Source organism: Eschrichtius robustus, chromosome 11 (assembly GCF_028021215.1).
Source record: "Eschrichtius robustus isolate mEscRob2 chromosome 11, mEscRob2.pri, whole genome shotgun sequence".
Taxonomy (NCBI): Eukaryota; Metazoa; Chordata; class Mammalia; order Artiodactyla; family Eschrichtiidae; genus Eschrichtius; species Eschrichtius robustus.
The window spans coordinates 68,998,745-69,013,126 of NC_090834.1; the positions used below are offsets into that span (position 1 = coordinate 68,998,745).

The 14,382-nt window shown below is 45.7% G+C and overlaps 1 protein-coding gene across 4 annotated transcripts in view; it reads right to left on the reverse strand.

Moving 5' to 3' along the window:
- The window catches only part of GALNT18 (polypeptide N-acetylgalactosaminyltransferase 18), a 337,221-nt gene that overhangs the window by 32,759 nt on the left and 290,080 nt on the right, over positions 1-14,382 (reverse strand). For 2 of the 4 annotated variants that reach the window (XM_068556028.1, XM_068556030.1), the window contains exon 9: positions 12,430-12,525. In XM_068556028.1, coding sequence (XP_068412129.1) covers positions 12,430-12,525 — 96 coding nt within the window. Of the gene's footprint in view, positions 1-392; positions 449-12,429; positions 12,526-14,382 lie in introns of those variants that run through there. The other 2 variants (XM_068556031.1, XM_068556029.1) reach the window with 2 other exon arrangements.

The window sequence follows — 14,382 nt, forward strand, 5'->3', positions numbered from 1 at the left end:
AAGTCCTCTCAGGGAGGAAACTGCAAATTAAACTCGGTTTTCCTTTAGATCCCAAGAAGAAGAACATGCCTGGTGGTTGGCTAGATTGGCTACTCCCTCCCTGTATTCTCACCGCAACCTTTATTCATCCAGCAAGTGTGCCCTGAACATCTCTTCGGTGCCAAGCCTTCATCACACCACACAGTGGGGGCTTATTGTCCTGTCTCTGTCCAGAGAACTTCCTGAGAGTGGAGGCCACATATCTAATGAAACCAGGGAGGCAGTCCTGAGTCACGGCTCGGAGCGTGGGTTCCCAGTTAGGCAACCAGGGTTTCAAGCCAGGTGCTACCTCTTGGTAATTATGTGAGCAGTTTCTCCCCTGTACAAATGGGGTAATAGCAGTACCTACTTCCCAGGGCTCTTGAGGGTTTTAACGGAGATTATACACACAAAGCATTCAGAAAAATGCCTAGAAACAGTAAACAATAAATGTAAGCTGTCGTTAGCATTATCTTTAGGCAGCCTAGCAACCTCCCCAAAACTGTTGAGAGATTGCCCTAATTAGAATAAGAAGCCAACGTTACTGAGCCCCGTTCCGTGCCAGGCTTGGTGCCAGGCACACAGGAGTTTGTTACTTGATTTAAATCTCAGCACCCACCCCCGCTTTCCTGATCAGGAAGCTGAGGCTCAGGGAGGTGAAGTGACTTGTAAGAGACCACAAAGCCAAGTGGGGTTCCAAATTCAGCTCCTTGGATGCTGGCTCAGTGACCCATCCCTAAGGCCCGAGGCCTGAGAGGCAAAGCTCTCCAAGAACGGCAGGTGAGTGCTGGGAAGCTCAGCCTCTGTCTGGGTCGTGAGCTGGAACCGGTTTCCTCATCGCTGGCCCACTGCGGGGCCACTAATGACCGCTCCTTCCCAGCCTGTGGGAGCTTAATAAAAGTCACACAAAACTCACTGTTTTCAACACTGGTTGTGGAGTTTGGACACGAAGTGAGGAACATATCGTGTGGAGTGAATAACAAATCAAAGTGGGCTCCCGGTTTTTTTTTTTTTAGCACTGGAGCTACGGGAGCAGCCCAGGGTTCGGCATCGCTTGGGGAAAGAGGAGGTCACCACTGCAGCACGGACACCTTGTGTGCCTGTGTCCCGGGCTGAGCTGACGTGTCAGGGCCACGGCTCTGCTCGGTGTGCAACTACTGAGAGGGAAATGGCAATGGGGTACTTTCCTAAAGCAGGGTGAGACCAGCTCCAGGCAGATACTCACGGGCAGGCCCAGTGGGTGTCTGTGATGGAGACGGAGCCCTGTGATGGTCACCTGGGCCATGCCCTGTGGAGGAGCCAGATCTAAGGGAGGCGGTGCTGAGAGAGAAAGCAGCACTGCCGGTCAGCCTGCTCTTCCTGCCCTGAGTGCTCCCCTTCTGCACCCGTGGAGAGGCTGCCCTCGAGTGTGACACAATCACACCGAACATCATGTTCTAGGCACTGGGCTAGGTGTTGTCACATATGGGCCATCAGAGCCCTCATAATAATTTAGTGAAGCCCCAATTCATGGATTATAACTGGAGTTAGAAAGACTGAGTCACTGGCTGCAATCACACATGTGCTATGGGCAGAACTGAGCCTAGATCCCAGCCTCCCCTGACCCCAAGCTTGTGAGGGCATCAATCACTGCCCGGGGCCCTCTGGAGCAAAAGCTACCCCCTCAAACAAGCAGCCTGCACTGCGAAAGTGAGAGGGCCGAGGGGAGGAGCTGAGGGATGGCTGTCCAGAGGATGTGCAAGAAGCAGGGCGTCCCAGGGCTAGACGCTGCATCACCCCAGAGGCCCCACTCACTCTGTATCCCACAGCAATGGTGGCCCCTGGAAACGTGTGAGGCTACAGCTCAGAGACTAATAAATAGAGACCCACCATATGACCCAGCGATTCCGCTTTCAGGTTATTTATCAAAAAAGTAAAAGTAAAAACACTAATTAGAAAAGATAGAACACACCACAATGTTCATAACAGCACTATTTACAATTGCCAAGATATGGAAGCAATGTACGTGCCCATCAACAGATGAATGGATAAAGAAGATGCGGCATATATATATATATATACACATACACACACAAACATATGTATATAATATATATATTTTATACACAAACATTATACACACACACACACACACACACACACACAATGGAATATTACTCAACCATAAAAAAGAATGAAATTTTGCCATTTGCAGCAACATGGATGGACCTGCAGGGTATTATGCTGAGATAAGTCAGACAAAGACAAGTACTGTGTGCTATCACTTATAGGTGGAATCTAAAAAAATAATACAAACTAGTGAATATAACATAAAGAAACAGACTCACAGATATAAAGAACAAACTAGTGGTTACCAGTGGGGAGAGGGATGGGGGAAGGGGCAATATAGGGGTAGGAGATTAAGAAGTATAAACTATTAGGCATAAAAGAAGCTACAGGCATATATTGTACAACATGGGGAATATAACCAATATTTTATAATAACTATAAATGAAGTATAACCTTTAAAAATTGTGAATTGCTATATTGTACACCTGTAACATATAATATTGTACAGCAACTATACTTCAATTTAAAATAAAGAATTGTGAAGGACCTGAGACTTCACCCTACTAAAACGCTAACCTAACAGATGCTGGTAGAAAATACAAGATTCTTGGGTCAGAGACAAGGGACTATTTTGCTCTGTATCTTACCGTAGTCAATCTCTACTTTAGTGGAAGAATTAACAATTTATAGAATTACAAAAAAAAAATCATCAAATTAGCATTCGGAAGCTCTAAGAAATATAAAATAAAATATTAAATGCAGAGGATGTATTAAGAAAATGAAGAGATCCAAATAATCCTATTTGGATTAGTTCCCGAATAATGCAGAGCTGGAGGTGGCCAGCCAGAGCTTCAGGGCAGGGTAAGGCTCCCCCAAGACCGTAATCCAGTCAGGGCCCTAAACTAACAGTCCTCAGCTGATGCCTGGGCAATAAGACCACACATGAGGATCCAAGAAACAAACTCAGGGAAGTTTTTCAAAACCTCACAACCACTTGGTGCCTGGCATTCTCATTTCTTTATAGATAAAAATCACAGAGAAGTGAAGAAGTCTGCCAAAGGTCGCAGAGAAGTGGCTGGCGATTTAAATTCTTGTCCCACAAAGTAAAACTTTTTCAACTGTCTCTCAGATGTTACTTGAAAGTTCTGGGGGTGCAAGCACAGTCCATGAAGGGCCTCTAATGCCGCATGCATTGGCCTTGGGAGCATTGCCAACCAGGCCAGGGGTGATGGCTTTATCATGACCCCACGTGGGGATGGCAGTTTCTAGAGAGTGATTAGCAGACAGAGAAATAAGCTAGTTTTCTCACTCATTTCTCTCTCTCTCTCTCTCTGCATGTGTGTGTATATGCATGGAGAGCCAAGTGAGAAAAAAATGAAGAAATTCTAGAAATTCCAAAAAGCAAAGGCAACAAATTCCATCTACCATTCCACACTTCTCTTAAACACATTGCCTGATCTAACAGGGACTTCATCTCCGGGGTAAATAGAAGACTTCTTTCAACTCAATTCTAATGTTTATACCTTGAGTCAAAAAGCACTTCCTGAAGCATAAACGTGGCAGCTTCAGTATTTCAAAAACTTTAGAAGGAATTTAAGTTCCTTTCATCTTCCTTCTTCTACAGCCAAAAATTTACCTTCCTGTGGAAAAAGCACTTTTTTCCCCCTGTGTCTTTTACAGTCTAGAAGATTCAGGCAGAAAGAATGGGAGAGGTCTCCAGACCTTTTCTTGTCCCGTTTCTCCTCTGATGGCCTAATGAGAAAGTGGCTTGGGGCCGTAGGTTGCACCCTATAAACGGTAATTTCTAAGTGTCCGACTCCCTCTCTAGATCGGGGCTCTTCCAGGTCAGGGACCTGGGTGAAGCTGTCTCTGCCTCTCACAGTTCTTGGCCTAACATAATACTCAATGCATGTTTGTTGAATGAGCAAATGAAGGAATGAGTGAGTGAATGAGTGATCAATTGAATAAACAGAGCCTGTGGGGAGACCCCATTGTTGCATTTTTCCCAGCAGAAGAAATTTTCCAGGCTGTTACACTAATTAGGGCTAATATTCTCAGTTATTTTGAGGATTGCTTGAAATTTGCTGCTAATTTAAATAAAATGGTTACGTTTACTCATTAACCAATTAGCAATGCTTCAGCAACTTCACCTCACTAATTTGATTAGTTACACTAGGCTTTCTCCTACCCAAGGCCTTCTCTGAGACCCGGGAATACCACAATGCTATCAGAGTGAACTTTTTAAACAACGTTTAAGCAGAATCTCTCAAAGGTTGAAACACAGATGTGAACCCCGCCCCTCTTCCTCGTCCAAGCTGCCTTTGGGTCTCTGATGTCTTTGGGCCCCACTATAAGTTGCTCTACAATGCCACTCTATCACTAGACCAAATTTGTTCTTCAAGGGAAATGAAACTTTCCAAAATATGAGGACTTCCTGAAAGACAACCTAGCATGTGTTTGATGAATGAATGAATGAAACTGGAGGAGAAAATGGAACACAAAATACAGGCATCCTTCCTAGCCCCGTCTTGGCCAGTAGATTGTGCTGTGACCCCAGGCAAGTAGTTCACATCCCCAGTTGCCATTTTCTTGTTTTCTTATTTGTCAGAGGAGGAAGTGATTTAGAAAATACCTAAGTTTGTGTGGCAGAGACAAGGCTTCCTGGGCACCCAGAAAACCCCAACTTCTAGTGAGGCAGGGCCATGTGATAGCTCTGGTGAATCGAATGTGACAGGAAGTGATGTGAGGCACTTTTCGTCTGAGGCACAGAAGTCAGGTTTCTAGTCACACTTTTCCTCTTTGGGGGTGTTGGGGGTTGAATTGTGTACCTCAAAAATTCATATGTTGAAGTCCTAACATCTAGTACCTCAGAATGCGACCGTATTTGGAAATAAGTATAATAAATAATTACACTGCAGATGTAATTATTTAAGTTAGGATGAGGTCATTCTGGAGTGGTGGCCCCTAATCCAATATGACTGGCATCCTCATAAAAAGGGGGAATTTGGACACAGACAAGCACACAGGGAGAACACCATGTGATGATGGAGTTATGCTGCCCCAGGCCAAGGAACTACCAGAAGCTAAGGAGAGAGGCCTGGGACTGATCCTTTCCGAGCGCCTTCGGAGAGAGCATGGCCCCTGCCAACATCTTGGTCTTGGACTTCTAGCCTTCAGAACTGTGAGATGATAAATTTCTGTTCTCTAAGCCACCCAGTCTGCACTCCTTTGTTATGGCTGCTCTAGGAATTAATTGGAGGGAAAGGCCACGTGCTTCGACTGTGAATCCACAAGGGTACCCAAGTCACTAAGGGCCTGCAGAGTCACCCCACCTTTAGCCAACTTTGTGAAAAGACTAAGAGAACTACCTAAAACCTGGAAATGAGGCAAAAAAGGACGGGAAGTTACCTATCCTTTCAATATCATAACTGGAGCATCCGCTAACAAGCCCACCCAAGAGTATGTAATTTTCCAAGAGAATATACCTGTGTTTGACTTCGTTATTTACCTTTTGATTAGTACCCAGACACTATGAAGTTACACGTTAACTTCCAGATTCCTGTCTGGGTAGAAGAGATCACATTAAAGGCTATGACTTTATGTCCCTGTAGGACATTAACTACTTTTGTATCTAATCTATAATCTTATTCTAACACTCTTTTGTAGAAAATGCTTACAGATACTGAGCTCCTCAAATACTTTCAGTACCTGCTTACTGTTTCCCTTATTAATGAGTTAGATACGTTTTTATCCCTTGTTCATTTTAATTTGTTTAATGCTTCATGTAAAATGTTTTACTTTTTTGAATTGACAAAATTAACTTGTTTGGTTAATGCCAGTGAGGTGTGGGGATTGATTACTACCTGGCTGATACAGGTTGTCTCTGGTTTTAAAACCCCAAATGAAAAAACCTTAGAAATCTGGAAGAAGCAAACAACGAAGGGAAGTTCATCCTCAAAGTCGGCAGGATGAACTTGGCCAGGTCGCAGTCCTGCCTTCTTGTCCTCTTCCTCCTTTCACCATTCTTGCCTGGCTGAAATCCAAGGCATGCAGCTCAACTGTGGCCACATACATAATTCCCGAGAAAGAGAAGAGTTCAAGCCCTGGCTGGGTTGAAGACTGAGGATGAAATAATACAGAAAAGTCTTGTCTCCAGCACTAGAATGGCAACTTCGTGAGGGCAGAGACTTCCATGTGGCTCATCACTGTCTCTCAAGGCCAAGAGCAGTATCTGGCAAGTTATGGACTCTTATTCGTTAAAGAAAAATAAAAAAAGGTAATGAATTAAAAAGTCATAGAACTTCAGGGTGGGAGTGCCCTTAGGGATTCCTCAGCTTAAGCATCCACATGACATAGGAACCCTGCACAATGCCCCTGGAGCCCGCCAAACATGGCTTGGACACCTCTGATGGTGGAGAGGGTCACCATTGCCTGAGCCAATGACTGGGAAAAGTTTCCTTTATACTCGGTCAAAAAATCTGTGTCCTTATAAGTTTGGAAGTTTCATGTCTCTCTTAAATCTGCTCCTCTCCAGGCTAAACAATTCCCATTCGTAAGGACATGGTCTTGAGTCTCTTTACCAATCTGGTAATAATTATCCAATATTTACTAAGCAATGACTGTGTACCAGGTTTGTTGTCTAAGTGTTTTAGGTGCATCAATTTATTTAATTCTTATAACAACCCTAAAAGGTAGAAACTACTATAATCTCTGCTTTATAGGTTATGAAATTGACACAAAGAAGTTATGACACCTATCCAGGGAACCAGGTTAGTAAGTGGTAGGGCTGGGATTTGAACCCAGGTAGTCTGGTTCTTGACCACTCTATACCTCATCATTTGCCTTTCGACGTTTTTATGCTTCCTATCAAGTGTGACGCTCGGGGAGGAACACGTGAGGCTTCATAACAGAGCCCAGAAAGACTGTCACCTCGGGCAGGTCTCTGTTCCCCAGACAACAATGTGAGGTGCCACATCCCTCCTCTGGAGTTGTACAGCGCACAACCTGCATAACTGGATGTGGCAGTCCCGTCTGTGAACTTCCCTGGGTTCTCCTCGACCTCTGTGGCCATGGTACCAAGAGATTTGCCGAGAGCTGTTAGTAGGAGGGGAAAATGTTCCTGGAAATGCATATTGAGCACTTAAATTGGACCAAGTCTGGGAGATTCAGAGTATCCCTGAGGCCTGTATCTGTCCACAGTCCCCTTTTGAGATGTACCCTGACCTTGTACTAAGGTGATATCCCTGAGCTCCTCCTTTTCTCATCTCTTCCATGAGCCAGTGAAATTCTTAAGGGCTACTGGATGCCTTTGGGAAGCCTTGAGAGCCAGAGGCCCTGCCTCCTCACCCATCGCTTACCCCTGTACCCATGTCCAACCCTAGTGGATGGATGAACTCCCGCCAAGGATACTCAGCCCGTCTCCAGGATGACCCAGTTCTCCCCAGCTCTCCCAACTCACTGGGAAGGCCCTACTCAACAAACTCCTGCCACAGCAGAGTACCCACACCTCTCTGTTCTGGGAAATGTGTGTGATTTGAGGCTGGTCTCAAGCCTCCTTACCTCTGGGCTGTGCACCTCAGCTGCAGGCCTGGTAGGAGAGGGCAACTGGGCCCAGTGTTCCATATGCAGCCCACGTATACGAGGCTTCTGTGGGGAACGGGGAGGGGGACCCAAGTCTGCTTGCTGCAGCTCCACATCGAGAAGCTGATTTACAAAGCATCAAGGGAAGGCAGCTCCCAGAATTCCTGGCAAGCACAGCACAAACTCACAGCTTCCCAGGCCAACTGAATTTCAGAACAAAAGAATTTGAGGTAAGCAGATTGTTAGAGCTGGCAGAGCTAGGCCTGGAGATGGCCAGTCCAACTTCCTTGCTTGCAGATAAGAATACAGACCCAGACAAACCTAATCAATGGTGCTAGAGATCAGAATTGTCATTACCTTCGTGTAGAGGTATTGACCAAGAGGCGCAGCGAGGAAGCCCACTGGGATGATGAGTTTGATCTGGGTGGTGCCTGTACAGTGCCTACAAATGTGGAAACTCATTGAACTGTACACCTAAGATGTGTGTACTTTTGTGTAAAAGTACACCTCAGTAAAAGAATAAAACAAAATAAAGGCCCAGAGAGGGTTAAGGTGACATTGCAAATGTGTGGCAAGACCAGGCCTAGGACTCAGGCTTCCTGATGCCCCATTCACTGCCCTCGCCCCTACACCACTGCATTTTTGCTGCTATAGCAAAATGCTCTCGTAGTCTATGGGTCGGCTTTGACCAGAGCAGGAACCCACGGCACATGGCACATGGCACATGAGGTCAAGGAAAGTCAGTCCAATGTGGGTTGGAGTTAGAAACTTGAGGGTATTTATACTGAGCAAGGCTCAATGAGCAGTAATAATAATAATATTATCATTATAGCAATACTAATAGCTAACATTTATTGAGCACTATTTAAATGTATTACATCCTTTCAACAACCGTTATGGTATATACCGTTATTAATCTATAATTTACAGATTAAAAAAATAGGCCCAAATTGAAAAACCTGCCCGAAGGTTCACAACAAGAAAGTTTCAGAGCTGACATCTGGACTCAGGTGAGCTGGCTCCAGAATCCACACTCCTAACAACACAGACTGCCCCATATTGAATCACCTGCAGCTGGCAGACTGGCAGCCTCTGCTTGAACAGACAGCCATCATCCCGCGGAGGAAACACCTGACGCTTGGTCAGTGATCTAGATAAGCACCAACCCTGCACATTTCCACATAGATTTGTTAAAAGAAAGTTTACCTGTTGTGTTCTTGATCGTAAGCATTACAAAGCAGAGAGGGAATTTACACAAAGACCGAACTACCTGTGACCTGGCCATCTTGACCCACACTCAAGAACAACTGAAGACTCAGGTGCCTGGCTGCATTTATAATCAGAGAAATGCAAATTAAAACTACAATGTGATAGCACTATACAACCACCATAATGTCTAGAAGTTTAAAAAGACAGATAGTACCAAATACTGGCAAGACTGGGGAAAAACGAGAACTCTAACATATGGCTAGTGGGAGTAAAAATTAATACAACTACTTTGGAAAACTGACAGTATTTTAGATGGCTCTGGCCGCCATAACAAAATGCCACAGGCTGGGCGGTTTGAACAATGGAAACTTATTTTCACACAGTTTTGGAGTCTGGAAGTGCAAGATCAAGGTGCTGGCATTTCGTTTCTTGTGAGGGAGCTCTCTTCCTGGCTGGCAAATGACTGCCTCCTTGGTGTGTCCTCACGTGGCAGAGACAGAGACAGGCAATGATGGAGCTCTCTGGTGGCTCTTCTTAGAAGGACACCAGTCCTCTCAAATCAGGGCTCCACTTTATGACCTTATTTAACCTAATTACTTCCTTACACCGAATATAGTCAGGATTAGCACTTCAACACGTGAATTTTGGGGTGACACAATTCCAGTCAAGAGCATTCTGCTCTTGGCCCCATGAATTCCTTTCCTTCTCTCATTCAACATACATTCATTTCATCCCGACAGCCCCGAAAGTCTTAACTCATTCCAGCATCAACTCGTCTAAAGTCCAAATGTCATCTAAATATCATCTAAATCAGATACGTGTGAGACACAAGGTATGATTCATCCTGAGGCAAAATTTCTCTCCAGCTAAGAAACTGTGAAATCAGACAAGTTACGTGCCTTCAAAATGTGATGGCGGGACAGGCATAGGATAGATGATCGCGTTCCAAGAGGGAGAAATTGGAAGGAAGAAAGGGTTGATGGGCCCCAAGCAAGCCCAAACCACAGCAAGGCAAACTCCACTTGATCTTAAGGCTCAAGAATAATCATCTTTTGTCTCGATACTCTGCCCTCCAGGCCCACTGGGGTGGCAGTATCTCCCTCATGGCTCTGCAGGGCTGCCTGCCCCTTCAGCTCTCTGGAGTGGTCCCACCCAAGGTGCTCGCTGCTTTGGCCCTACCCTTCTGGTACTGGGCAGGGTCATCCTTGCCCACTGAAACCAGAGCAGCAGGCCCATCCTTTGAGGGAACAGCCTTACCCCTGGGCCTGTGGTGGCAGTGGCAGCCCTGATGGTCTCTGAATCACCTTCAGTATCATTCTTCCCTTTTCTTGAGGAATAGTGCATGTTCACAACTGAATAGCTACATGGTCCCATCTTATAGAATCCAAGAAGTCCAATAGCGTTCCTTCACTCTGCCCCACTTTTTCTTTAGTTCAAACTGGCAGTGTCTCTGCTGGTATAAGCCCATCTCTACTGATGCCTTCTGCTGTGAGATGACTGATTAAGTCCATGAATCCCACCCACGATCTCTTAATCAAATGGTTGTTCAGTCACACTCTTGGTATTCTCTCCAGAAGAAGCTTTCTCATTTTTTTGCAAAATGGACAGGCTAAGAATTTCCCAAATCTTCAAGTTAAGGTTAAATGAGGTCATAAGGGTACAGCTCTGATCCAACTGGATTAGTGTCCTTTTAAGAAGAGACACCAGAGGGCTTGCTCATTCTCCCCCTGTCACGTGAGGACACAGCGAGGAGGCGACAATCTGCAAGCTAGAAAGAGAGCTCTCAGCAGAAACCAACTCAGCTGGCACTTTGATCTTGGACTTTCAGCCTCATAACTGTGAGAAAATAAATTTCTATGGTTTAAGCTACCCAGCCTATGGCATTCTATTATGGCAGCCCTAGCAGACTAATGTAGGTACCGTCTACAGAAAATGAACATATACTGGTTTGCAAGGCAGAAATAGAGACACAGATGTAGAGAACAAACATATGGACACCAAGGGCGGAAAGCTGGGGAGGGGGGTGGTGGTGGGATGAATTGGGAGATTGGGATTGACATATATACACTAATATGTATAAAATAGATAACTAATAAAAGAAAAGGAACATATGTCAACCCTATGACTCAGTGATTTGACTCCTAGGTATAAATCCAAAAGAAATTAGTACATATGTGCACCAAAAGACATGGACAAGATGTTCATAGCAGCAGTATTCGTAATACTCCCAACCTGGCAATAGCCCAACTGCCCATCAACAGTAGACTATATAGTGAAAATGGTATATTCATAAGATGCAATACTACATAGTAACAAAAATGAGCAGATTACAACTACACGTAACAGTAAGGAAGTACTTTACAGATATGATGGAAGAAAGATGCCAACATGAGAAAGCATATACCCTATGATCCTATTTACATAAAATTCAAAATCAAGCAATAATGTTTTTTCTTGACCTGGGTGCTGTTTACATGAGTGTGTTTGTCCTGAAAATTCATTAATCCTGTACACTTATAATTTGTCTATTTTCTGTATATATGTTCTATGTCAATAAAAAGTTCACATAAAAATAGTCACTCATTCAAAAATGTCACACCATTGTAATAATGGAGAATGAGTTGCTGTACTGTGTGGTGTGAAGACAGTGCGATCTGCTGACCTGTGACTGGCCACTCAGTGATGTCACAGCAGCTTGGCCCACAGAAAGGACAAGGTGGTGGAGATCACAGTGGACAATGCCTGGGAAGTCTTGGCATAGTATACCGGGTACACACACATCGCAATATCCTTTAGCTGTGTGTTTAGGCAGGTAACAACTCTTTTAAGCACTAAATTGCAATTGCACAAATATACACATCTTCTACACTAAGATACCTTTTACAAATCATTGTACGCTTCTGGAGGTCAGATAAGTAAACTCTGAAAATGTCAAGTCATAACAGGTCAGTCTATGGCACTCTTGGTCAAGGATTGCCCATTGTACTTTGTTGAATAAACCATTTCTCTTGCCAGTGTCTCAATATCCTCTTCAGATATCTGAAGCCTAGCCTATGAATGGAGAATTCTGGGGGGATAACTTACTTTCCTGGTAGCTTCCCTTCATTCTCCACCAGAAAGTCAGAGGAGCTAGAAAGGATCTCATGGCTATAAATTTTGGTCCCAGCTATGATCTACTAAAGGGCAGAGCCTGAGGCTGTGAAGTGGCACTCCAAAGGGACTCTGAGACATCAGGGAGCCTGGGGAACTTTGGGTTCCCTCCTGCTAGGGAAAGGCATGGCTGCCAGGGCCAGGGCTGTAATTTACGCACAGTCTCCCCAACGGAGGCAGGTGTTCCTCTTTAGAGATGTATCACCTTCCTTGTGCCCCACCCCAGGGGATCCTGGTGTCCCAGCATCTGCTCCTTCAGACTCCTTCCAGGCATGGCAGGTATGACTCTCTTTTTTGCTCATGAGGATACTTCTTAATGAAAAGCTCCCAAGACCTCTGGGCCCAGAGTAGCCATGACAGAGTTTAGCTTTTCCTTCCCCACACCAGACACACACGTGCACGGGGATCTCTCAGAGCACTCACCTGGGGTGTCATCCCGTGGCAGATGTACAAGATAGGAATATTCTCTGTGTCTGGACCCTGATCAAGACACAAATCAGTCTTCAGAGAGTTCTGCAGCTGAACACCAGAGGAGAGGCGGCCACACCAAAGAGAAAGGAACAGAGAAACAGATGCATTAAATCAGGAGAAACAAGCATTCCACTGTGACAGGCTCTGCTTCCATAATCAATCCGAGGCCCCCTGAATACTATGGAAACCAACAAGCACCAGCCCAGCTTTTGCCTTGCATCAAGGTGCTGAGGGAAGACCAGCCTCCTCTGAAGGAGAAGCATTAGGATGCTGTTAAACAGCAAGCTGGGTTTGGGGAGCTGAGATAGTCTAGGTAAAAATAAAAGATATGCATGAACACACACGAGATGGTACTAGATTTTTCACCCCCTCCTTTTGCACAAGGGTGGCATAATGGCCTTCAGAAGTCCGTGGATAGAAGTCTTTGTTCTTGAGGGTTGGGGGAAGTGGGCAACATGTCAGCTGTTTGGGGGCCTGGGATATCCTCTAGGACCAGGCCTTCTCTGCTTCCTGCAGATCCAGCAGTGGTTGGCCAGGCCCCAGCAGAGGCCCAGCTGATGAGGGTTCTCCAGAGTGGGAGGTCTGGTGGGAGAATAAGAGAGAAGGGGGCCAGAGTGGGAGCAGGAGAAGAGAGAGGTATCTCTTATCCTCACCTACAAGCACATGGCAATCAGCAGAACAAATGTCGGGGTACCATGAACCAATGTCTTACCACATCTAGGTAGGAAAGGCCGATATTCAATGTCCCCTTCTGGCTTAAGCTCACTCTCAGCCTTTGGAAAGGGCAGCTGTGGTCCACATGGTCTGGCTCCCATGCCATAGCTGAGTAGACCATGGTGGGCACCAACTCATAGCTTAGAATGAATTAACAATTGTCTTTCTTTCCTCCTCTCTCCTGATCCTTCTCTTTCTGGAATGTGACTATCTCATTATCCTCTTATTCTGTCCTAGGAGTCCAGATGAGAGACCAGACACCGTGGTCAGTGGGTGCTGGCCACTAGGATGGTGAGGCCATTTAGACTGGGTGTGGTGGATCTGTTGGGCCATGTGCAAGCAGAGGAATCCAGTTGTGATCAAGGAGGAGATGAGGCAGGAGGCAGATAGATTTAGCGACAAGAGAGATCATCCTGCCCCTGCTGCGGTTTTAGTGGCTTCCCAGCTCGAGTGCTCACGTCCAGCTGTACTTTAGTTCCTAAGCCCATGAGAGAGTTTGTGGTATCTTTACCCACCTAAACTTGAGCTAGCTTCAATAGCTCTTTTTAGCAATCAAAGCACTCTGTTCACAACAGGAGGCTGGAGATCAGAATCCAGGGGAGACCAGGGCAATGGGCCACAGGTGGGTCATCTATCTGGGGAAGGCCAGAGGCAGACAGCAGCTAAGTTTTCGTAGTCCTGATGGACGTGGCAGGAGTGCAGTGAACCCAGTTAAGGGGTGCGAAACGGAACAGATAACCAGAGGCCCACGTGTGCTCTATGCGTCCCCTGTTCTTGACAGAGGACAAGGAACAGAGTCAAACTGTTTTCTCTTGAGCTCCCTTTCCTTTACTGGGTGATAGCGGCTCAATCTCAAACTTGAAGTTTAGAGGTTCTGCAGAAATATGAACATGTGTCAGTTCCCTAGGCAGGGCCCCAGAAGCATCGATGCAGCAAATCCTCTATCATAAACCAACTACTTGGCTGGCCTGTGTGGGAGGAGCATATGCAAATACTCTCTGGACTTCTCCCACAGCCCATGGAGGGGTGGGTGTCACATTTGAAGCCGAACACTGTAATCCATCAGTGAGACCTGCTAACTTCTACTGCAAAGAGAAAGTTCCAGAAAGCCCTGATGTCAGACTTGGATCTCCCCTGGATCCCCGAAGCTGGCCTCTGAATGAGGGGTGGGTGGTGCCTTTTGATAAAGTC